The sequence below is a fragment of the Ochotona princeps genome, chromosome 7 (genome assembly GCF_030435755.1).
Source record: "Ochotona princeps isolate mOchPri1 chromosome 7, mOchPri1.hap1, whole genome shotgun sequence".
Taxonomy (NCBI): domain Eukaryota; kingdom Metazoa; phylum Chordata; class Mammalia; order Lagomorpha; family Ochotonidae; genus Ochotona; species Ochotona princeps.
Genome location: NC_080838.1, coordinates 8492499 through 8518341, shown reverse-complemented (window position 1 = coordinate 8518341; position 25843 = coordinate 8492499). Strand labels below are relative to the sequence as shown.

Sequence of the window (25843 nt, the reverse complement as noted above, 5' to 3'; positions counted from 1 at the left end):
ACACTCCAGTACGGGATGTGTGCATACCAAATGGCGACCTGTGCACCCGCGCAATGAAGGCAAAACAAAGTAACTGGATTAAAAATCAAGCGTAAGTTTGTAGTTCATGACATTTCTCTTTCTGCCGTTTTACATAATTATTTATGATACTAGAATCACTGTTTATGACTGCATTAAGAAAATGGGTTTGTTCATCTGAAGTATACCCCTTAAATGTGTAATCATATTTTGAAAAATATATATAATCCATACGCTGTCAAAAGAATCTGGTACAACAAAATCAGTTTTCTGTCCTTTGCACGTATTGGGAAGGCTTTTATGGCAGGATTACAAATACTTCTCCCTGGCTGAGCCCCATTAAACCTAGTTTTAAAAACAAGAAGCCTAAGCTTTGTGGCGGAGAGAGGAAGCTGGGCTCTGAGGGTCTGAACTGGAACCCAGACACGTGGCACCTGCCACGCGAGCGCCCTTGAACACGCTCCCCTGGCCGCCGTGGGTTAGAGCGTCAAGGCCCAGGGAAGAAAGCAGGGACCTACTGACCATTTCTGAGTGCTTCCTCTGTAAGACAAGGACCACACAGCACCCGCCCCCCAGGCTCATCCTAAGGACTGATAAGTGAGTAGGTGAAGTGCCTAGGAGGGCGCCGAGGGGGCACACATCAGTGTGTGGGGCACGGGAAGGCTGCCTCCTGACTCGCCCTCTGTTAGTAACATTGCTTTCTGTTGAACAATAACTTCTGAGCCTGACTGCATAAATACCGAGGAGAACTGGTTCTCTTCTTATCAAAAAGAAAACAGACCTTAATTTCGAGAAATTACACTTTCATTTCTCCCATTCCTGCTTGTCTCAAGACTTTCCAAACCCTTCCTGATAACCCGTGTGAATTCTACATAACTGCTAACGTCTAACAGCCCAGCCGCCAAGAGCAGAGAGGCAAATGTATATTATGACATTAGGGTTTCCTCCAACTTATTGGTTCTGATTATTAAAGTTAATACAGGCTCATTAGTGAACAGAGTTAGTAAATTACAAAGACGAAAGTGAAGAATTTCTTCCAAATCACACTAACCATAAATGAGCATTCCTAGCCTGCGCCTGGCTATCACTGCAGACTTTTTTCTATGTATGAATCCACAAAGAAACTCTCCGGCACACAGACACTGACAAGCCATCATACTTACTATCCGGTGACCTTTCACACTTAGCGACACAGACGACGTATCGTTCCATGTCAACAAGGCAGACTTACAATGTCTTCGTTAATGCTTACAGAGTATTGCATTACATGGGCATATCACACATATGATTTTCATGAACGCTTATCAAAATTAAAAATCACGTATCTACCCTAAGTGCTCAAAACGTGAAGAGTTTTGGATTTGGTTCCTCACTACTCTGACGACGCCTGTGTCATACCAGCAAGCTACTCTGAAAACTGGAGTCTTCACTTCTTGAAAAACACCTATCCCATCCAAGCCAAGGAAATCAAGCGTTCGCTCAGTGGTGGGGAGTTACAAGCTACAAGGACAAAAGCAAAAAGCTCAACAGTTGCTCAGCCTTAAGACACACAAAGCTGAATTTTAAGGAATTTGTTTTCATACCCCCAAACACTTCGAACCCCAAATCTGGTCGTATAGTCTTGAATATAAGAAAAAAAATTGTTTTAAAACTTTGTAGGTAAATGAGATACAGTGTTACACTCAGGCTGTGTTGTGTTAAAAGACCAAGAACATAAATTGCTAGAAAACACCCCTGCTCCGTAAAACCACATGAAGAGGGCCTAGGGCACAGAAATGGAGGTGACTGGAAAAAATGGGGTAATTGTTGCTTTCCAGAGAAATCATCAGAGGGATTTAAGTATTCAGTTTCACATAAAAATGGCTCTTTATTCATAAATTCTCAGGAAAATCTAAATTACAGAGTGAGGTGCATACGCACAGGGCTGTCACATAATTTCTCTAATGAAGCCAACTTTCAGGAAGGTAGAAAAGGCCTCCTAATACGTTGTTCCAGGAGGTCCTAGTTACGTGTCCTTAGTAGTCCTGCAATAATGCTGAGCATGCCTGCGCGCGCACACACACGTACGTGGCAAACCTAACAATCCAGCTTTAGAACTTACAGAAGCGGGAGGCGGAGAGCGCCCTGGTTCAGGCTAGGTTCAACCTCTCGCTCGGAAAAGACAGACACACGTCCAGCTTTCTTGAAGAGCCCATGTCCAGAGGGAACTTGGACTTCCTCATCTTATGAACTACTTGAAATTAAACCTCGTCACTAAGCATAGGTATTAGGCAGGTTTCTTTGGGAGGGCACCCCTAACATCTACGTGAAGATACTCGGTTTCGATTCAAGGGCATGAATCACCTGCTCTCATGTTTACACGGCTCTCGCCTGCGGCCTGGAGGGCACGGTCGTTTTTCTGCGCAACCAAACAAGGTAAATAAATGTGATATATTGGCACATCAGCCCAGCACTCTGCATATGGTGCACATTAAGGTTGTATTCATTGGCCATATGAATATAATTCCTTTTACCACATCTACTATTAGGTACCAGCAGTAAATACAGAGATGTTTTGCTGCAGCTTGAGGGCCTGCATTACATCATGGCGCACTAAACATCCCGGGCCTTCTGGAGAATTTCATAGACATACTTTTCATGTCACCTGAACTTGAACATGGCCAACCCGGTGTTTCAAAACCCTACTTGATGAATTCTTCAGGGGATCAGGAAAAATACAGGGTAGTCTCGGTGTGGTAGGGCCGGAAGGGGCAGCTCCTGACCAGACACAACTTCGACATCCCAATTTAAAAGATAAAATATCAACCGAACGAGTTCCTCTCACTGCAGCTAACTGAAGAGCTGCAATCAAAAGGGTGATGAGTTTCCCTCATGACAAACTCCTGTGCTTCGTTTTATTCGGCATAAATTGTGCTCAAAATTACATGTCCTTAAAATGATAGTAAAATTAAAATGTCTTTATTGTAGCAAAGTTCAAACCCGTTAGGACAGGGGGCAAAAAAGCAAATGATTTCTTTTTGAAGATTCATATGGTCCAATACAAACGTACACATCTCGACATGTGTGAGCAATACGTAACAGATCACAGGTAAGTAAAAGCCAAAGTCCACCTGTCTTCCCAAGGCCTCGGATTCATTTTTGCCAACAGGAAGTCCCCAGATGCATCCAGCAGATGGCGCTCTAGGACACCTGCGCACAGCGAGTGACGCTGTGCACTGCATTTACCTACGCTTGGACAAGACAAAGAATATGGATTTATCAGTGGCTTCAGCAAACCATATTAGGCTTTACGATAAAAGAAGACATAATTCCTAAATATGTGCGCAGAAATGTACATACGCATTAGCATATGCGCACCAAGGCAACTAGTAAATAATTCACACCTGGACATATTATGCTACCACTTTTCTTAAGAGACTTGATGAGTGGTCTATGAGTAGATGAGTGCTATTTATGGTCATCCTGCGAGATCGTTCTAAATTCATTAAAAAAAAATTTAGAATGCCTTAAAGTTGGAATTCATTTTTAATTATAGCAGGAATGTCTCATTAGGGTGATACTAGTAAAATTAACAACAGTAGGATTTACGGTAATGACTCCAGTGATTGATGAGAGTATAACAAAGTGAAGTTTTAGACAGAGAAAACACAGAGCCGCTACAGCATACAGTACTTTAAAACAAACAGCCCTGCGGTCGGTTAGTGCTGGCCTCACGGTTAATAAAACCTTCTTTCTAATTAACGGTGCTGAAATATTCTTAAAGAACAGAATCTTGTTGTTATGAAAGAAAAAAAAAAAAACCTTGGACTATTCAAGGTTTTTTTTTTTTTAGCCGACTCCCTTCCCCTAAAGGAGAAAGCTGACATAGATTAGCATGTCTGATTGCAGAGCAAAAAACTGCCACCTTTCAATCAAATCAAAACCAGACCGTGAACACGGAAAACTACCGCAACACCACACATACAAAACCACGCGACACCCAGGCAGCAGCGGCCCTTCGCGTCTCAGGCTAATCAGTGGCTTAAAAAAATGCTCAAATTCCGTATGCACACAAGTATTTTTTTTAAAGCCAAGTTTATGACTTATGAATATAAAAAACTGATTTGTATGTTTTCATCTCATCTAAATAAGATCATGTCAAGTTTAAAGTACACAGTGGGACCAACTCGCTGCCCGGGGGAGCATTTCCTGTAAGCTCTGGAACCGTGCGTTGCACACAATGTTACCTGCAGGGTAGCGAGCATGCCCGGACGGCACGGTGCTGGACGAGCGTCAGCCTCAAACGACCAGGGACCCAGGGCCCGGGATGCTGCTCTATTCCACAACGGAAGCCAATTTGACAGGAGACGGCCACCACGAGACAATGGAGTTGGAACATAAGCCTTTGGCCCTGCAATCTAGGTTGTTTTAAAACACCTGCCCCTTTCACAAAGTCCCAAGTTATACTTCATCCGATTTGGATTAGCTTAATTTTTACTCCATCAATTAATATTGGATGTCGTGTCAGAAATCAGTTAACACAGCTATCAACTCTACCTATGCCGCTAGAGAAAATGGCATAAGTAGACATATATGCCTGGCAGGGAAAATTTCTACCAATTCCCATAGCTTCGTTAAAAAAAAAAAAAAAAAAAAAAAAAAAAAAAAACCTGAATGAGACCTACAAAATACAGAAAACTTAATAACCTAGGGTTTTTTTTTTTGTTTTGTTTTGTTTTCATTTTGCCAATTTGGCTTTCAGGAAACAAAGTCTGGGCTAAAACATTTAAAGCTGAGGCGCTGTGTGCATGCGCAGATAACGCAGCCACTCGTGTCCGCAAGCCTGGCCGCCTCTTCAGGGAGGCTCCCAGCACACCTAGGAGACGCAAGGCAGGAACAGGCCTGGCCTGAAAGCCCTCCCCTGGAGAGCTCTGAGCCGCTGCCTCCTGCACGCTGGAGCCCTCTGAGAGCCAGGGACTTAGAAAATCCAAACCAGCCTGCGGGAATATTTACAACAGTTTACACACAGCAAAAAAAAAAAGGGGGGGGGGAGGAAGTCTTTGTGTTTTCTTTTGAAAAGCTCCGACGAGCTTTTGCGTTCTTCTAATGTGTGCAAAGGCTCGTGCTATGGAAAAGGGCTTCTCGGTCCTTCTCCCACACGCATCCTTCAGAACTGAAGCAACGTTACGCTGGGACGTCAGACGGTAACAACACGCACGCCCAGAAAGGATGGGGTTCGCTTTGAGAAAGGTAATTCAACGCCGTCAAGCTATGTTACAGTTTTTGAAAAATCATATGAAATATACTGGGAGGTTTGTGGGGGTTTTTTTTTGTTTTGTTTTGTTTTGGTCTATCTTATCAGCATTCTACGGAGTTACTGTCTGCCATACTACAGACAGTAAGAGGGTACGGGTGATGATGTGATCATGGAAAATCCAGCATGATCACACATGCTCGAAGGCCAACAGCATGCTGTCTGTGGTGTGATTATCTGCTCTGCCAACACCTGAAGTCTCTCAGTGCTCCCCCTCTGCAGACCAGACTCGAGGCCCACAGCGAGGCCCACCACGCGGGTTTTGCTTTCACTACAAACCCTGGGATTTGGTCAATCCTACTTGATTTGTTTTATTAAAGGATATGAATGTAGAAACCACCTCCAGGGCGATTTATTAGGTGCTTAAACACATAAAAACAAATACACACATGGGTCATTATATACACGTAAAATGCTTTCTTCTGGAAAAGCTAAAAATCTCTAACTTTAAAATATACTCAGATTTCTGAAATGCACTAGTTATTATGCGTAGAAGCATAGTGAATAGGCCGGTGGCTACGTCACGCAGTCCGCACTGGCAATGATGGCGGTGTAACACACAGAACATGAGTGAGCCGAAGCACGAAACAGAAAAAGTATGTGTGTGTCCATACTTCTCTAAGTGCACCTTTCTTTATTTTTACATAAGAAAAAATTCTTCCTACTGGTTTGGGGTAACAGTAGGTTCATTAGCTATTCAGATCTCGGTTTCTCTCCGATAATCTAGAGACTCTCCTAATCGGGTTCATAGAAACAGGAAAAAAAAAAAAGAAATTGAAAGTAGTCACTCATCCTGAGGCCAGAAAGAAAGACCCAGAATGTCAGAATCCAGGGGCAAAGAGCTGGAGGTCGTTTCAAAGCAACCAGAAAAACAAAAGCTCTGAAATGCCTAGGTCTGAAACTTTCCTTCTCCGGATTTACAGAATCGAGGTGTCTGGTTAAATACGTGAACTGCACATGGAGGAAGTCCCTCCGTGCACGGATCTGGTCTGATCACAAAGACCACGCTAACCCTGCACCCCAGCCCCAACATCCTGCTTCCCACTCTCTGTGGACGCACGCAGCCAGGTCTGTTGGGTTAACGCCACACGTGTGTCTTAGAGGTTCTTTGACCTCCATCTACTCATCATCGCCAAGCAGGAGAAGAAGTGCTAGTTTACTTTCCAAAGCACTGCACTGACTGATTTTTTTTTTTAAATAAATGCTTTTACTTTCATACCAATATTGCACATTCAGGCACAGCTCTGAGGAAGTCAAAAATATCCTGAGCTGAAATGTGTTCTGGCTCTTCTTCAGGGTTGAGGCAGCCCAAGTAAGAACCACGGTGTTCTGGTAAAGTAACCAAGTCCAGCGTCATCTTTTCTGGACCAGACCCACTGGGACTTACTACACTAAGACACTGTCAGCATTTAAGAGCAGCTCCAATGCTGCGCCTTACGCAGGAAGAATCCAAAGCTGTTTTTGCAGAAACTCCTCAGGATTGTCATAATCATTTTAATTAAATTCTCATTTTTCAGGTGGTCCCTTTAATTGTTTTTTTCCTACTTCTTAATGTGTTTTTCTAAAGCCATTTCTTTTCTGCAGCTGTGTGTGATTGCTTTTAATGGTAGCTGCTTCCTCTTTTGCCTTCTGTGAATGAAAATTTTAAATGGTTACACATTTTTTTGTTTTGTTTTACTGCCTCCAACATAGTTTCATAAAGATGTTTAAGGCTGTTGGTGAACATTTTCATTTCCCATCTGAAAAAACAAGAGACATTCTGAGTATTCCATATTGGCCTTTATAACCTATTTTATCTTTTAATATGAAAATGAAGCATAATTTTCATAAAAACCAGTTTGTTTCTATAAAATTAGAATTTTTACTTTGCACTCTGAAAATATGAATTTGACACAGAAAATAATTCATGACTACTTTTTTATATCTTACTGTTCCTGAATAAAACACCTCTATTTCCTTTGGTGACAGTCATTTCCACTGATGGTCATTTCCACTGAAGAACTAGCGCTTTTAGATCATAAAAACCTACAGCACAAAAAGTGCGACCTGAATTACCGGTGGCCGCAACAATGTGAATAATGAGGCCAGCTCCACCATTCTGAAATCACACCTGAGAAAGCATTTCTAATTCAGTTTGACTCTCACCATTACGAAGAGGCAACTTCACTGGAAATGTTATGCTGTGAAAGTTGACTTGAAAAATACGTCGTACTTACTGCCTGGGTTATCTCCAATCCCAGCGCTTTTTCCATTCCAATACCACAGCAGAAGGGTGGCGTCACGTGACCCTGAGAGCACATAGCAGTTTCCCCCGATGTAGGACTCAGAACGGGCGAGGCAGGTGACCACATCCCAATGGCCAAACACCACCTGGATCAATTTGCCTGAAATACAAAGCGATGTTTTAAAAGTTACTATTAACAACACACACACACACACACACACACACACCTGCAGCGAGCTGGTAACTTACAAGACAACGTCACCAGCGTCATTCAGACGCTAGCAATTCAGACTTTCATAACAGTTTGAACTGGTGCACTCTAAAAGGTTTGTTTGCCAACACACACAAACAACAGCAAAAATCAACAGTGGTAACACTTCTGATGGACATACGGGAAGACTATTTTAATGAAAAATATTGGAGGATGAAGATGCCATGCGGATGCATTGAAAATGAAACATATTTGCAGATGCAAGCAAGTGCAAGAGAGTCCTTATTCAAAACCGTTTTCAGACTTTGCTTTCACAATCAAACATGGTTACCTCCCTGTGAAAGTCTTCCATAATCTGGACTGTGTGAATACAGATCTGCCACTAAATGAGGGAGGACTCCACATGTTCTTTTTTTTTAAACCAAGGACAGCACACGTGACTGCAAGGGGCTTCTGCTGTTTGAGATGAGGGCTGTGAGTGCAAGTTGACAGGGCTATATTCTTGCTTTGTTTTCATTGGTGGGATGATGAAAATCCCTTTGGGGACAATGAAGAAATCAAGGTAATGGCAGAAGACGGTGAAGAGGAACCCGGTGAACCCACTGAATGTCTGAGGCTTCTAACACAAGAGAAGTTGTTGGCAAAAAGGTACCAGAAAACACGGTTTGTTTAATTAGAGCCGGTAGGCACAATTCCCACCAACTGGCCCTGAGAACTGAGTCGCAGTAGCCTCTCCATTCCGCCCCAGGCCTTAGCTGACATCCCCCAAAGGGCTTATCTTCATATACAGCATGGCTTTTTTTTTCCTCTCTCTCTCTTGCTGGGTGTTTCAGTGGAGTCATAAAAATAAAACTCAAATCTTCAAGAGAAAAAAAAGACTCCTAAGCTTATATGCATATAACATAAAATATGCCTAAAAAGCTTACATATTTAGCTTGGCATAAACAATAAACTATTCAGAATTAAGGTCTCAGCTAAGTACTGGTTTCCAAGTGTATTTACTTATATACATACATATATGTATATACACGCACATGCATTATGTGTGCACTTAGACACACAAAATAGAAATGCACCCCTATGTATTACATGCATGTGAGTATTTGGTGTGGATACACACACATAATGTACCCATGTATATACAAATAGACACACACACACACTCACTCACACAGAGGGGTGACAAAGTCACTCCTCAAACCTCACATTCCCCGCAACAGCCAGGGCAGGGCCAGACAGAAGCCGGAAGGCAGGAACTCCACCTGGGCCTCTGTCAGGAGCCCACGGCCCTAGGCTACCATTGGTGGCCTCCCAAGCACATTAGCAGGAGGGAGGCCAGAAGCAGCGGTGAAACTAGACCCTGGGCACAATGCTAAGGGAGGCGGGCAGGCTGTGTGCTGTTTAACTCGTGCCATGCTGCCTGCCCATACTTTCAAAAACCGGATGGAAAGTCAGATACATACATGTTTTCATTCGTGAGCGGAAATTTTTGCACATAACCTGCTCAGGTTCAAATCAAGAAATTAATGAAGTCTATTTTTCCCCACTACAGGGGTAGGGGCGGATTGTAAGGACCGGAAGCTTCCGTGAGAGCAGGTGACTTCATTAAAATCCAAAGCGTTCCTTCTGAATTTCTGCAGCCTTTTAAACTGACAGCCAAGCCTTTCATTTGGCTTATATAAATAAAAGTTATAGTAAGAAGCAGTCAAGATTTTTTTAAACAAATTAAATAGAAAACTAAATATGAAGGCTTTAATAGTTTTCATTTCCAATCTATGTGAAGAACTAAGTGGACAGGCTCAGTGATCAAATGAGTGGCTTCAGATCACAGGACAGATCTTACATACGAAGGTACTTCAGCAAGCTCATGCAGGATGGAACTGAAAGCTATTTATTTTGGTGCAAAAATCCTTGAAACGCGTGCACTGTTTTTCATGATTATGCGTTTTCCACAAACTTTTTGAAGACTGAGCCTAGGATAACCGCAGGCCTTGCGCACACAGCAGAGGCTGACCAAGCACAAGAACTCCCTTGGGAATTCACTTTCCAAGGCTGGAGAGGACAAGGTGGAAGGAATCAGCTACACAGGCAGGTCTGGAGGTGGGGGCGGCCACTGCAGCCTCTGTGCCGACTCTCACCAGGGAAGTTACTGTTTGCGATCTCCACTGTCGAGCAGAAGGAAAACGCATGCCCGGCCACTGTGGCTTCTTGGGAAGCCGAAGTTTCCTGGCATTTTAATTTTTGCTCCCAAGGTAATCACAATTATTTTCATCAGCAAAATGTTTACTGAACATTCACTAAGCGCCAAGCGTTAAGTCTTCTTACACGTGTGTACACAGCCGTGAACCAAAAGACCCACTTCCCATCCTCAGAGGGCTGACTGTCTGGGGTGCCAGACAGACATGAAACCAACACAAACATTTACAATTGGGAATCCTGATAAGTTCTGTAGGACCAGTGGGCCAGGGGGATGGGGGGGTGGGTTAGAACCAGTGTAAGCTGAGATCAGAAACAGGTCTAGGGGCGAGAGTGGCATTTAAAATAGCCATATGGAAAGAGGAGGCTTTCATATTTTAACAGGAACTTTTAATTTTTACCATGTTTTTACCATGTTTCTTACATGTTTCATTTAAACATTTAAATGAACTTCATTCTCCACAATTTAATCTTTGGCCACAACTCTGGCAAACATTATTTTCTCGACTGTTCACTTTCTCCTGCTCTGTCAGACTTCCTCGGCAATATTTGTTATTGCTACGAGGCCGAGGTTCCCTCCTCCGAAATCAATCACACCCTAGAAATACCTGCTGCTCTTTCTGGTAAATGATTTTCTGATAATCTCATAAGTGTTCCTCAACCTTTATTTTTCGCCTCCTTTCATACCGGTCTACCTCTCCACACACTAATATCAAATGTTACCACCAACACTAGAATAGCCCTTCTTCAACAGAACACATTTCCCAGTTAATGTTTTATTTGACAGCTGTGCTACAAATAAAAAAAATCCGAGCTCAGGCCTCTGCAGCACTTGAATCTAAAACGTGGTCTGAAAATAATCCGACTGCCGGAGGAGAGCTTTTGTTGCTTCTACTGCTCTGTGTGCCCCGAAAACATGATTTATGTTTCAAGAATTTCCTGTTACAATCCATGTTTCTCCTCCCTCCCGCACCCCCCCTAATAAGAGAAGGATGTTTTTGGGGGGCTTGCATGCTAAAGTCTAACTGAATTCAACACTTGTGATAGCTTTGCCATTATGCATTACTGATCATACAGTTTTCCTATTTGCCTCTCTACCAAACTTAGGGGGAAAAAATCATATTCCTGTTGTTATTAAACCACAAACACACATTTACTGTAACTGAAAACAGGTTCAATAAAATTTGCATCAGAGTTTGCACACAGTATCTTAACAGAGAGTTTAGGACCATCATCTAAAATTTCTTTTTTTCACAATTTTTCTGTTAAATATGTTTATGCCACAAAGCTAAGTCAGTATGAGTGAAATGAAGTTTAAAATAAGGCTCTTTTTTATGAAAGTATTTTACATACAGAGACACACAGATAAATATATATATATATATATATATATATATATATATATACTTTTGTTTTAAACGGGGCAGAGAAGATAGCTGAGCAGAGGGAAGGAATGACAGAGTTTGTTAAGCAGCAGCGATTTAGCATTAAACATGACCGCATGTTCCAAAGTAACCAACACCTCGTGCCAACACTTGCATGAGGCAGCATGGTAAACTCGGAGAATGCTACGTGTAAGTCGGGGCAGCGAGATCCAAGACCCCATCTGTCATGGTTACTGCAATATGAGTGTCAGCAGGTCACAGAACCTCTGCAAGTCTCGCTTTCATCATCTGAAAAATGGGAATGAGGATGCCTGCTGACCTGACAGGATGGAGGCCAGAACCACGTCACCGATGTGAAGCGCTTTTGCAAAGCCCAAAAAGCTGTGTGAATATGGGGAATATTGCAATTGCTAGTGGTGGATGAAAGGGAAGTTCGCTTAACTTTAACAATATTAATATTCAATGCCTTTTAGAAATGGTCTAGAATGTCCCTAAAAACTCAAAAATACTTAACAGTCAAAACCCAAGGTTAACATAATGTATGGTTTTGCTTTACATGACGTTCTGCAAAATGCGAAACGGAGAGATGAGTGGCGGCCCAGGGGTGCCCGGAAGGTTGGGGTACGGGAAGGCCTTGGCTTCCAGGGCGCAGCCCTGGGGTGCGGGGCGGAGGGCTGCTGTGTACCGCGACAGTGGGAGTGGGTACCTAGCGGTGAGCTAGGAAGAATGACTGTTATTATGTGAGGTTAAAAAATCCCTCTTTAAAATGTGTGAGGAAAAGCAGTATGTAACCTTAAAGAACAATGAAGAAAACCATGTGAGCGGATAGAACAGATTTAACCTGAAATCTGTTCACAAAGAAAACGGAACATGGGGTCTAATATGGTTAAGGGGATCATTACCATAATGGTAAGGGGCTAAAATTTGAATTGGATTTTCACATTAAAGGCAATTTACTACAATAATCAGTTTATTTTAGGGAAAATGATCAATTCTTATTGCATTTTTAAGAAACGGTTAGGGAAGTTGAGCTCCACCAGTAGTCTGCCTCAGAGACGTATACAACAACAGCCCAATGAATGAGCCTGAACAACCACATTTACTCTTCTGGAGCTACAGAATCAAAATGCAAAATACAAGTTCATGAATTCTATAACACAAAACGTAAGGAGAGTAACGACTAAAAACACTTTCTAGAGTTTATTCTACAAACAACTAATACTCAACTCCTTTTCCCTACTTGCTCCTATTATAACACCATCATAAAAATACACTTAGGACAAACTTCCTGAAAAATCAACAATTACTTGGTCAATATACTATACTTACAAAGGCAGGAGCTGGGGGGCTATTAACAAGACCAAAAGATTATTTATTACAGAGGATTTAGTTAACCAGAAATCTCAAAGTGAACTTTCCATTCTTACAACACTTGATAGATACACGCCCATCTTTGATTCAGGGGACATGTCTTTGTCCAGGGTGGGAGTCAATTAGTTCTAATGAGTCCTTCCAGTAAGGAAAAGAAAATCACGAAAATAAAACCAAACCAAACCAAACACAACGACCTGGACGTGCCCCTGCCGTAAGGTCCTGCACATCCACATGTGCACAGTACCTGCGTGCCAGAATTCACCTTCAAAATTAATTAATTCTTCTGTAAACACAAACTTGGGAGACAAACCCACTATAAGAAATTCTCTCTTTAACAACATGCTAAAGCTAACAACATTGGACTTAGTGTGGATTACTCCTTACAAGTACCATTAGACTCTTTACAAGTCAGCAATTTTTGGAAGGAAGGACATGAGAAAGCAGCATAAGTTGCTTAGTAGTCCACTGCAGCTCCACGTGAAGACAATCGAAAGTACCTGTGTCGGTAGAATAGACTCGGAAGCTCTTATCCCAGAAGCCCCCGACGAGGATGCAGCGGTTGTCCGCGGTGACGACAAAGCACTGGGAGTGGACCTGAATGCTTTGGTCCAGAAGGTCGGTGATTTGCCTCCTGTGCATTCCTGTATTGTTGGCTGCAAAATCAGAGGAAGAGCCAACTGTTAAACATGCATGGACAAGGAACTCCAGCTGACTGTCAGACCAGGATTTGGGAGTGGGGAAATCGGGGAAGGAGATGTGTGGTGAGGTAAGAATTTTTGATCTTTGGGCCCAGTATGGTGGCCTAGCAGCTAAAGTCCTCGCCTAGCATGGGCCGGGATCCCATATGGCTGCAGGTTCTAATCCCGGCAGCCCTGCTTCCCATCCAGCTCCCTGCTTGTGGCCTGGGAAAGCAGTTGAGGACGGCCCAAAGCCTTGGAACCCTGCACCTGGCGTGGGAAACCCAGAAGACTTTGGGTTCCTGGCTTTGGATTGGCTCAGCTCCGGCCGTTGTGGCCACTTAGGGAATGAATCATCAGATGGGAGATCTTCCTGTCTCTTCTGTTTATCTGACTTTACAATAATAAATAAATGAACAAATAAATCTTTAAAAATAATTTGTGATCTTTTTAAGAACAACAATAGTTGAAAACCAAAGAAGAAGACAAAACTGATTGCTGAAAGAACGTGAGTAGTTCAACTTTCATCTCTCACTAGAACATCTTTGCTTAGAGGGAAAAACAACACCATGGCACAACTTTACAACAATATACAATTCACAGAACCTGCTTCCTAGCTCTTGGGCAGGACCAAACTAGATTATCATCTCCAGACTGCATCACATGGAGGTTTGTGGCTCTGACAATCTCATTACATCTATTGTCATGAGAATGGATTCACATGGTGACAATCTATTACCTTGAACATTTTGTCACAAGGAAAAGATATTAGGATTTAAATGTCATATATGTGAAATATTGTAGCATCTTGTGCTACTTTGGCTTTAAAGGGTCTTTAATTTGACTAGAAGGGAACTCCCCCATTTCCCCTGTTTATAGCTGTACTTTGCGTGTAAGGAAAGGATAGAATGACTGGTTATTAAAGATTCTTGTAATTGAGAAAATCAAAGCACAGAGGTTGCCACTTTCTTACCCCTTCTTTAAGCCATAAAACAAGACAGTCTGGCAGCGTGTTTCCAAACTGCTACCTGGCCCCTGACATGGGACTTCTCCAAGGCACAAGGTCAGACAAGGAGTGACACCAAACACAGGGGCAGACAGCCAGAAAGTCCCAGAAGTACACCATCATTTGTGCCACTTTCAAAAGAGGGTTTTTCACTGGGGTGTCTTATTTTTTTTTTTTAACTTTGGATGTAGCACAATAGAAAGTTCTGTTCCAGGGATCATAGGGTTATTGTATCAATACCTTTCCAGTAAAAAATAATGCTGCCAAAAGATATTTGTTGAAATCAGAACAAAGAAAAGCAATTTCTGCATTTCTTTATTAAGCTCTTTTACCATAATCTTTAATTTTGGGGTGGGGAACAAACTTACAAATAGTTTGTTGCTCAAAAATCAGAAACAGAAAAATGTCTATACTATTTTCATTGTATGTAGCAATTAAGTTAGTATGGAAGCTAAGGAAAAGGCTGCAAAAGCCAAGTTCAAAGTACACACGTCACAGTGTGGCAGAGCAGCCGGCCTCTCCCTACAATGGAGTTGTGTGACACAAATTTATTTTGAACTCTAAGAGACCTAGCAATTACCAGAGGCAACGGGGTGCTCTCCACACTGGTGATTGGTATGCTTCATGCTATGCAAGGATTTCAAAAGGGCTTATTTCTGTCAGTGTTTATGTGACTTCTGCTCTTACGATAGAAACTTTCATTGGTCATGTTTTGGGGAGTGACCGCAGAGTTCCCATGAGTAAAGGCTGATGCCCTGTGAGTACGCAGTATGCAAATGAATAATTTTCTAGTGCTTACTTGTAATCTCTTTTTCTTTTTTTACTTTTTTACTTGTAATTTAATAGTGCAAAGTCCTATCTCACCCAGCCTTTCTATTTTCCTCATTATTGATTCTAGTCAATCTCTTGCAATTCAGCACCCAGAGTAATTTTTATTCAATGGAAATTAGGCATACTCATCTAGATAAGCAGTCTTCAAACTGGGGCAGTCTTCGCATCCCGAGGGGTGTGAGACTTCCCAAGGGATACACAGGCACAGATGGCTTTGAGGGCATCAATTTCTAGTTTCTCAATGTTCACATATTCTCTTTCCTGAAACTGATTTGCTTGAGAACGCTCAGGTGAATTTCTTATTCTTACCTCCCTCATGCAAAATCTTACTTAGCATGGCACATTGCCCATGGCGTTAAAGAGAGAGAGAGAGAGAGAGAGAGAGAGAGAGAGAGAGAGAGAGAGAGAGAGATTGAGAGAGAGGAGAAAACAGACTCTTGAGATCCAAATAAGGGGCCAGTTCAAAACACTGATGTGATATTGAAAACTGAATGCTTGGGAATCATACCCCTCTCCAGTCAGATGGGTACTAATCCACGCTTTCCAAGAAAATAGAATGAGAAGTGAATCACTCTATCAGTTGATACATTATTTAACACAAGCCTCAACAACAGATTATAAAAGTGAAAGAAAATCTAATAGGCTATAAAAATATTTTAATGAAAGAATATTACATGGATTTTACTACATGACTCACAGTTCTGAATGACAGTGCTAAATATTTGAATGATATTTGAATAATAGTCCTAAAACAAAACCTTCCCTTTCTGACTTTTTTTTGTTTGAGATTTATTTTTATTGGAAAGGCAGATTTACAGATAGAAAGAGAGAGAGAAAGATCTGTCCACCGGTTCACTCCCCATGTGGCCGCAACAGCCGGAGATGACGGAGCCAGGAGCCAGGTGCTTCTTCCGGTTTCCCACATTGAGTGCAGGGTCCCAAGGATTTGGGCCATCCTCCACTACTTTTCTAAGCCACAAGCAGGGAGCCAGAAGGGAAGTGGAGCAGCTGGAACACAAATCCATGCCTAAGTGGGATGCTAGTGCTTAAAAGCAAAGAAAAGGCCCGGGAAAGCAGTAGAGGATGCCCAAAGCCTTGGGACCGTGCAACCATGTGGGAGACCCAGAAGAAGCTCCTGGCTTCAGATCACTTCTGGCCACTGCAGCCATTTGGGAAGCGAACCAGTAGATGGAAGATCTTTTTCCATCTCTCCTTTTCTCTACATATCTGTCTTTCCAATAAAAATAAGTAAATTTTTGGGAAAGAAGTAGACAAATAACTTACAAAGGAATAGGATGAAATTTCTAACTTTTAAGGACCTGTTAATCCATTAAAAAAAAAACTGTTGAATATCAGTACACTCTTGATATTTAGATTCCATTTAACACAATGAAATTTTTTTATATTGCGCTAGGAATCAAAGCGTTTGCAGCTATTTAAAAATCATGATGAAAGTGTTTAGATATCAACCTTGAGGTGTATGGAAAGGTCCATGGTTGTAAATAATCATTTTAGGATTAAATGATAAGCAGAGTCATGGCAGAGATAGCTAAGTGTACCCTGCAGGCCAAGCCTGTCTCATGTCTGGCTTTATACATAAAGTTTTATTGGAACACAGCTGTGTCTATTTGTTTATATATTGTCTGTAGTAGTTTCTGTGCTATAATGGCTGAATTTAGTAGTTTTGTTTGAGGCTTTTAGCCAACATAGCCTAAATTATTAACTATTTGGCCACATGCTGAAAAAGCTGACCCCTGTTTGATCCAAGGGGGTTACAATTGCTGATTTTATTTGACTTTACAGAATATTTATTGTCAAATTTTAAAGCAAATAATGAACCTATAATTCCAGAAGTAATGCTTTCCATGATATAGAAGATGGGCTTTGTTGTTTTCCTGACTTTTAAAACCAAGTGAGCATTTGATTTTTTTTCCTCCTATGTGGCAAATCTCTCCTAACTCAAAGCCAAATAGATTTAAGAACAGATTAGCATTGATCCTTCTAATGCTGATAGTTACTAGATTTTGGTCAGGTTTAGGGAACACATGAAGAGAATTTAAAATATATATATATATTTATTTATGTAAAGGAAAGTCAGAGTTACAGAGAAGGAGGGAGAGACAGAGTTGAATTGGTTTTGAGCGTAAGGTTAGCTTTGTTCATCCTGACAGCCTATTTGCAAATGGTGGTCACTTGCCTTCTGAATGAGACAAAAGTCTTAAGACAGAAAGGTATCACACACACAGGGAATATACTGTATTTTAAACAGATCTGTTCATTTAGGCCAGTGTTGTGGTATGGTGAGCAAAGCCACCTCCTGCAACACTGGCATTCCATATGAGCACTGGTTCATGTCCTATTTCCTGTTTGTGACTTAAGAATTAAGTATCAGAAGATGGCCAGCTTGTCTGGACCCCTGCCTCCACATGGGAGGTCGGAAAGCAGCTCCTGGCTTCAGGGAAACCAGTCTGGGGAATGAACCAAGACAGGAAAGCTCTCTCTCTTCTCTCTCCATCTATCTGCAACTCTGACTTGCAAATAAATAAATAGATTTTGTTGATACCAGGGCAATTTGACAAACTTGTAAGCCAACCACCCATGCTGGTATCTTATCTCCATAGCTGCGCAATTAAGTTTTCTTATTCTAAAAGTTACTGAACAGGATCTTCCATATCAAGGCTCAATGCTCTAAGGGATGCTGCGACGGAAATGATCACACGTAACAGTGAGAAAGGCTGAATTTAAGCCTTTCAAGTAACCTGCTTGAAAACCATGTTGGCAGGTAAGCAGTTTAACTCTACTTCTCTAGACACTAGTTCCATTCCGAGGCTATTCCTGGTCTCCTCCCTGTTTTCCCCTCACCAAATCTAACCTCCAATGGCAATTTATTGGGCTTTAGGGCCCTAGAAAAATGAATACAAATATCTTAACACCACCATTGGCTGGGCAATATATTTCAACTTGGAAACTGCTCTGCAATGGCACATTAATCCCCTCTGACCGAACAGAGGGTCCAGGAAGAAAGGATTGATCTCCCTTAACGATGAAACCCTGGCACTACAGTTTTATTTTTCACAACACAGTGCTGCTAAGAACCCCACTGTTATTATGAAAATTCCCCTCGCAAAGGAGCTCCATCACATTACCAGCACACCAATTCATCATAACGTGCCTCGCTCCTGCTCATCAACAAGTCTGAGTGATGAAAAGATCCAATATTATCCTGACAGTACTTCATGCGCATTCTCAATCACACATTATTACAGCATCCATATTAATTTTCGATGACACGCGTCCTAGGCCTGTTCAAATTAGGCAAACCAACGAGGGGGAGTTGATGAAATACCAGCATAGCCACAGCTCATTGCATTCCAATTTGCATGCAAATGGTTTATCAGGAAAATTCCATTCCCAGCAACCAGCAAGTGAAAAACAACTGTAATCTACACTTCAGGGCCACCATACAGAGCTTAATGAATCGCAAAGAGAGAAGGAAGTGACAGACCTATGAGAGGATCGATTTCCACTGGCAGCTGGTATGGCTGGTCTTGTACAGCACCTTGATGAGCTGGAATTCACAAAAGATAGGAAAAAAAAAGCACGTTATTTTTCATGTACTAAACTACACAAAAATGTGTAAGTTGAACCTTAGGCAGAACTGTTTCCAACCCCAAAATCATTCATGCAGTTTTGTGAAATTTCAAGAACAAAAAAATCCAGGTGCTTTTATGGCTAGCTTATTAAACATTTATTTGAGATGAGTGCTGTTCTGAACATGTGCCATCAGCAGTGGCTCCGGTCCTAGGCCATAAGCTACAGCAGATGCCTGACTGGCAACCTCCAAGGCTGCAACAAAACAAAATTAAGTGGTAAAGCGTGCTGAAAACAAAATGTGACAGCCATCTGCTGACTGTAGCAAATACTGTTTTTTCGTTACTCCTTAAAAAGGCAGTTTTGAATGCTGCAGCACAAAAGAGCCACAAAAACGTCAATTTATGATGGAGAAAGGGAAAGCTCTAAGTCAGGGAACATTTAAGGTTTCATCCATCACTTAAAACCAATCAATTGAAAGTCGGAATAAAAATAAAGCTATCTGCAGATGAATGTTCTAGTTAAATGTATTTGGCTGAAATATTTTCTTAAAGATTGGATTGAGGGTTTTTTAAAAAGTTGTATTAATATTTAATATTTTCATGGTTTCAATTTAAAAATACTCTGAGAAGCAAATGAGGTACAAAAATCAATGCAGACGAAGAATAGTTTGTTCCGATCTCAACCATGGTCTAAATGGTGCAGGCATGCTTCTTTGTCATCAGAAGGAGTTACTGTGGGTTGTCCCCCTACAAAAGGTGGAAGGACTTCGGGGCAGAAGGCTATTAAGGATCAGCCATGGTTAGCTATGCAACCTGAGGTAAATCCGACAACTCAAACTGGGGGGCTTGGGATGGGTGATCCTTTCAGCTGCCTAGTTCTGACAGTTCAATTCCAGGCACTTTTCCAAACTATCTTTCTCAAATGAATCAGCCACCCACTCTGGTCAGTGCCTGCTTTTTATGGACTTGCCGATGCATTTACGTCACTGCTTGGTGGGGATCAGAGCTCTGTTTGGTAATCTCAGGATTGTTCTTGAGTGGCTGAAATTTCAAATGAGGTGGCTACTTCTCAGGGATGCACCTCGAGCCTAGTTCCTAATTCTGGTTAAGATGCCCTCATCATGTATTGGAGCACCTGGGCTCATTGCCAGACTCCAGCTCCTGAGCCCAGCCAATGCAGCCCCTGGGAGGCAGTGGGATGTCCCAAGCACACAAGAGGGACACCTGGATTAAGTTCACGGCCTTAGCCCTGACCTTGACCCCACTTAGGGAGTGAACCAGCAGATGAGAGCTCTGGCTGCTCTGTGTATCTGCCTCTCAACCAAAACATTTTTATTAATATGGAGTATATTCTGATGAGTTCATTAGATTGTCTTTAAATGCGCGATGTCATGATTTTTCCACAGGGGGTAAACACAGAGTGTTTTAAGGATATTTTGAAAACTGTTAATACCAACTACATGACAATGGCTAAGTAACATATTGGCACTAAAATGATAGTTGAATACGTGTGAGACTCTAGGTTAGCTGGAGAAAGGAAACCAGGATGACTATTTTTTGACTGCAGGCATCTGTCTTCTGCAGACACATCCCCGGATGCTCACGTGGAATGCACAGGCCAGTGCTTTCTGGTCTCTGGTCTACCCTCCAGTGGCATTTATTTACTTGCAGTCATGCTACTGTCAGTCAACACTAACACCGGGGGAATTCTCTATTTTTCTGTGAATCTAGGATCATAGAAACATTTAAACCATACTGTTGTGGAAGAGATTTAAGGAGAATGGGTGATGCCTCAATTTCGGCTCTGTCACTGACTGCCTCTTCGACCTTGGGTAAGACATGCAGCTTCCACGTTCTTGCCTGTTTTATAAAATAGGCTAGATTGAATCCTATAAAAATTGCCAAGACCTGATCATTCTAAACTATTAAAAAGGCAATGATGGCATCAGTGCTGTGGCACACTAGGCTAAGCCCCTGCCTATGGCGCTGGCATCCCATTTGGACACCAGTTCATGTCTCAGCTCATCCAGTTCCCCACCTGTGTCCTATGAAAACAGTGGAGGATGGCTCAAATCCTTGGGCTCCTGTACTCATGTGGGAGACCCAGAAGAAGCTCTTGGCTTCAGACCAGCTCAGCTATGGCCATTTTAGCCAGTTGGAGAGTAAGCAAGCAGAATAAAGATTTCAGTCTGTCTCCTTTTCTCTGTAAAACTGACTTCAAAAAAGAGAGTAAATTTTTTTTAAGGATACTTTTATATGATTCAAGCTAAATACAGAATCTGCAACCTTAATTGTTGAGATGATTGGTGTAATACAGATAAAATGATCAAAACAGAACTTGGAAAATAGAAAGTTCCTGCAAACATTAGCTGCTATTGTCTTCATACTTTTAGGGTTCCTTAAAATTCTTTCAATGGAAAGGGAGGACAGAGATTATTTCTAGGTCAGGACTCAATGAAGACTTAGTGGTAGCTGTCTTAGGCATGAACAATGGATATCATAGCTGCCCGGTAAATCCTCTAAAAACTTTTTTTTAAGTTGGTATAACAGATGTTTGATATTCTGGCATTTCTGATGTGTGTTTTAAATCAGAACACACTGAAAGAACGGACTCCTCCAGGTAAGCACACCTGAAACGGGGTGCAGATTTCCCAGAGCAGACACCGAGTGTCGGGGTAGGCACAGCTCCGACCTGGAGACCACGCTCTACAACAGTAGCCGCAATGGTGTGTCCCCGCGTGTTACTGTTTTCTGTGTACCCAATGAAGAGTTGCTATGCTATCAAGGCAGATGTCTGTGAGGGAGGGGACAGACATCACCAGAGAGAACAGGCAATGAGAGCTTGCTGGGGAGAATGATGGGCAGAGAATGAGCCGAACTCTACAGTGTCCAGCTCTCGTCTCACAGTAAGGCAAGGCTGGGCTGGGAATAGCTCGCCGCACCCTGAATGCCACTCTAACAGAAGGCCTCTGCCCTTAACTCCTGTATGTACCTACACAAAGTACAGATGCAGGAGGCAGGACCCTTGCCCACCAGTTTCTCAGGCAGGGACCTGATCCAAAGGGGAATGGCAGGAGCTCCATCACCAAAGCCTAGGACTCAGGAATCCTTCAGGTACTGTAAGCAAGCTCTCCTCTAGAAACTAGAGACGGGGCAGGGGAAAGTCAGGGCTTTCCGACAGCCACAAAGCTGTGAGGAGGTTCCTGGGGCTCCCACCAAGTGCCACCCAGGATAAGCAGCACCTGTGGTGGCCCTGACATATGGGGGTGGCGCTTACAAGCTGGAAGGTAAATGCACAGCAGGTAGGGGACCCCTGAACATACCACCAGCATGTTTTTCTTCCAAAGTGTAGAAACCTCATCTAGAGAAACCAAACATCACATTTCTTAAATCATAATTCCCAGTTCCAAAATATAAATTTTTCATTTGCATATGCATTTACTGCTGTAAGATAAATACACTTCATGAAACAGCCATTAAAAACCTAACCATAGAGACGCTAAATAGCCACCACAGTTTTTTCTGTCTTCGTTTTTTCTTAAATCTATTTTCTCATCAAATATTGGATTCTCTTTCTGTTCTTTCCTGTTCAGGGGCAAGGACAATGCCCACATTTACTTACTTGTGATACCAACCACAGGGTCTTCGTGACAGAGACCTTACTGAGCCTAATCGGTATTTGAGGGCTTTATTTGAACATTAACTGTGTTCCATTCTAAATTTTCTTGCACTGAATTTGGCATGAGGTCCTGCTGTAAGACTTGTATTGGGCCTGGAGTGGTAGTTAGATCCTCGCCTTGCACCCACCGGGATCCCATACTGGTGACAGTTCGTGCCTCAGTTACTCCACTTTCCATCCAGCTCCCTGCTTGTGGCCTAAGGAAGCAGTGGAGGACGGCCCAAAGTCTTGGGACTCTGAACCTGCATGGGAGGCCCAGAAGACGCTTGTAGCTCCTGGCTTTGCATCAGCTCAGCTCTAGCCATTGCGGCCACTTGAGGGGTGAACCAGTGGATGGGGGATCTTTCTCTCTGTATCTCCTCTCTGTAGATCTGCCTTTCCACTAAAATAAACAGATCTTAAAAAAAAAAAATCATGTTTCAGAGGCCAGGTTTGTGGCATGGTGTATTAAGCCTCCACCTTAGATGCCAGCATCCCTTATCAGTGTGCTGGCTCAAGTTCCAGCTGATCGGCTTCTGACCCAGCTCCTGTGATGTACCTGGGAAGGCACTGGATGATGGCCTAAGCACTGGAGCCCCTGCCACCCGTGTGAGACACCAGGGTGGAGCTCCTGGTCTCTGGCTACACCATGGGCCAGGTCTCATTGGTGGGCATGCGGGCAGTGAATCAGCAGATGGAAGATATGTCTGTCTCTTGCTCTGCCATTCAAATAAATCAAAAAACCTTCAAGAACTTGCATTTTTATAACCATTTCTGAAATTCTAATAAGAATATATACACATATTAGCATGTATAATAAGCTTTATGTACACTTTAGTCAGTGGGCTATTAAAATCTATCTCAAAGAGAAACATTCTTTCTAAAAACAGCAAATCGGGGAAAGAAACACCTGTAATTGCCATAAAAGATTGAACAGATAAAGCCTTCTTTTAAAAAAATTCTTGGGCCTGGCAGCGTGGCCTAGCGGCTAAAGTCCTCGCCTTGAACGCACCAGGATCCCATATGGATGCCGGTTCTAATCCCGGCAGCTCCACTTCCCATCCAGCTCCCTGCTTGTGGCCTGGGAAAGCAGTTGAGGACAGCCGAATGCTTTGGGACCCTGCACCCGTGTGGGAGACCCGGAAGAGATTCCTGGTTCCTGGTTTCGGGTCGGCGTGCACCGGCCCGTTGTGGCTCACTTGGGGAGTGAATCAGTGGATGGAAGATGTTCCTCTCTGTCTCTCCTCCTATCTGTATATCTGACTTTGTAATAAAATAAATAAATCTTTAAAAAAAATTCTTAATGAGTTGCCCAAAAGAACGATGGAAAATCTTGGCCCCAACCTATCTCTATCCTAAGGAAAGAAATACATCGCAGAAGGGTGAGCCTAACATCTGAGTCAGAAAACTTGGGTCCCAACTCTGCCACTCACCAGCCGTGAGAGACCCTGGGCGAGGCAAGTCCTGTGGGCCCGGGGTCTTCTCTGGTGAAACATGGGCTGGAAGCCATGAACTAACACCTCTTCCAACCTGGATGGCTAGGATTCTAATGGCGATCTCAGCTAAGTGCAAGTATTCCACACTCCATGGAGTAACAAAAGGTACATAAGGATATGTAGTGTTTTGTTTGTGCAATTTAATTTTCATTCTGTCATCCTCAACACTACTATACTATGCACAAAAAGTAATCAATTATTTGAAGTGCTTACTGAGTGGATGAATGAGTGAAAAAGGGGGAATATCTGATAAACATACAGATGCCATAAAGAGTTTCATTGTATTAAAATATTAGAAACCACACCTATTTCCAAGGAGAAAGCCAAGCATAGTACTATATGTCTCTAACTATTCAATAAGTTGATTAGCTGAAAGCTTTGTGGTTGAGATGAACTCTAATTGGATATTGCAGCATCTCTACAGAGCATTCACAGTTACTACACCTTAGAGTGATACTCCTTTACTTACCAGGAAGGTTGTGCCACCTGTTCACGGCAAATAGTCTATTCGCGGTGACTGTGATCACGGCAGGGTTTGCCAAACCCGGCTGGGTGTTGGCTGCCACATGAGTCACAGGGGAGTTGGAGGGAAACTTTAGAACCATGATAACATCCTGCTGGGCTTGGTCTGTGAACATCAGTGGACTCTGCAGGAGGAGATACTGTTGAGTGGGCATGACAAGACCCAAACATACAAGAAGGGAGAGACAAAGAAAGACAAAAAAGGGAGGGTACAGGAAAAGAAGAAGAAATCATGTTAACACAAGGTGCAAGCAACAGAGCAGTGAGTAGAAAGGCTTGCATAAAACAGCAATCATGATTGGCTTGTTTTCCACAGATGTCAGTAAAATTTTTTGAGAATGAAATATTTCAAAAGTTTTTCAGGCCTGGTGTGGTAGTCTAGCGGCTAAAGTCCTCGCCTTGAACATGTCAGGATCCCATATGGGTGCTGGTTCTAATCCCAGCAGCCCCACTTTCCATCCAGCTCCCTGCTTGTGGCCTGGGAAAGCAGCAGTGGAGGCCGGCCCAAAGCCTTGGGACCCTGCACCTGTGTAGGAGATCTGGAAGATGCTCCAGACTCCTGGCTTCGGATCGGCTCAGGTCTGGCCGTTTCGGCCACTTAGGGAGTGATTCATTGGACAGAAGATCTTCCTCTCTGTCTCTCCTCCTCTCTGTAAATCTGACTTCAGAAACAGTTTTTTTTTAAATAAATATATATATATTTTCAATTTTATTAGCTCCCCTCACTTTCCTAGTACCATGAATAACTAAAAGAATGATTTGGTTTCATTTTAAGTGGGAAAAATGCTGGTAATTGTGTTAAACCATTCCAGCTGCTTTCATATCATTTCACATAATAATCTTTTTGCACAATTAGAAAAGGAAGGCTAAATCAATAGCAATAAAAGCAAGCAAAGGTAATTTCCAGAGATGATCAAAAGTAGTCCTGAGTTAGCATAGAAATTCTGACAACTAAATAAACAGATAATTAAAACAAATATATTTACAAACAACAGTTAGATGCTATGAAAATATTATGACAGAAAAACAATTCATGAGGGTAATGCACACTTCATGACAAAGATGTTCAAAGCAATGCATAATTCAAGCTACTTGTAAAAACAACCTATCTGGTGTACCAAACCACTGTCTACTGTAACGCCAGTGTCACCGCTTCCTGCTGTAGAAAGAGAGAAAAAGAAATACCGAACATCTTCCGCCTTTTTTGGTAATAAACGCAAAACAACAAACACAGAAGCAAAACAACTACAGCACGACATTTGAAAAAGTTTCTCCTTTGAGAAGCAGAAAGCAATTGAAAATGATAACTGAAATACTCGTCTGTTTTAATAATCAGTAACAAAAGAAATCCTGAGGACT

At 42.4% G+C, this 25843-nt stretch overlaps 1 protein-coding gene across 3 annotated transcripts in view; it reads right to left on the bottom strand.

The window, feature by feature from the left end:
- The window catches only part of LRBA (LPS responsive beige-like anchor protein), a 609418-nt gene that overhangs the window by 22828 nt on the left and 560747 nt on the right, over positions 1–25843 (bottom strand). For 2 of the 3 annotated variants that reach the window (XM_058666763.1, XM_058666762.1), the window contains exons 50-53: positions 24432–24624; positions 18721–18783; positions 13199–13354; positions 7528–7695 (exon numbers count right to left, since the gene is read on the bottom strand). In XM_058666763.1, the coding sequence (XP_058522746.1) occupies positions 7528–7695; positions 13199–13354; positions 18721–18783; positions 24432–24624 (580 nt within the window). The remainder of the gene's footprint in view (positions 1–7527; positions 7696–13198; positions 13355–18720; positions 18784–24431; positions 24625–25843) is intronic. The other variant, XM_058666764.1, reaches the window with a different exon arrangement.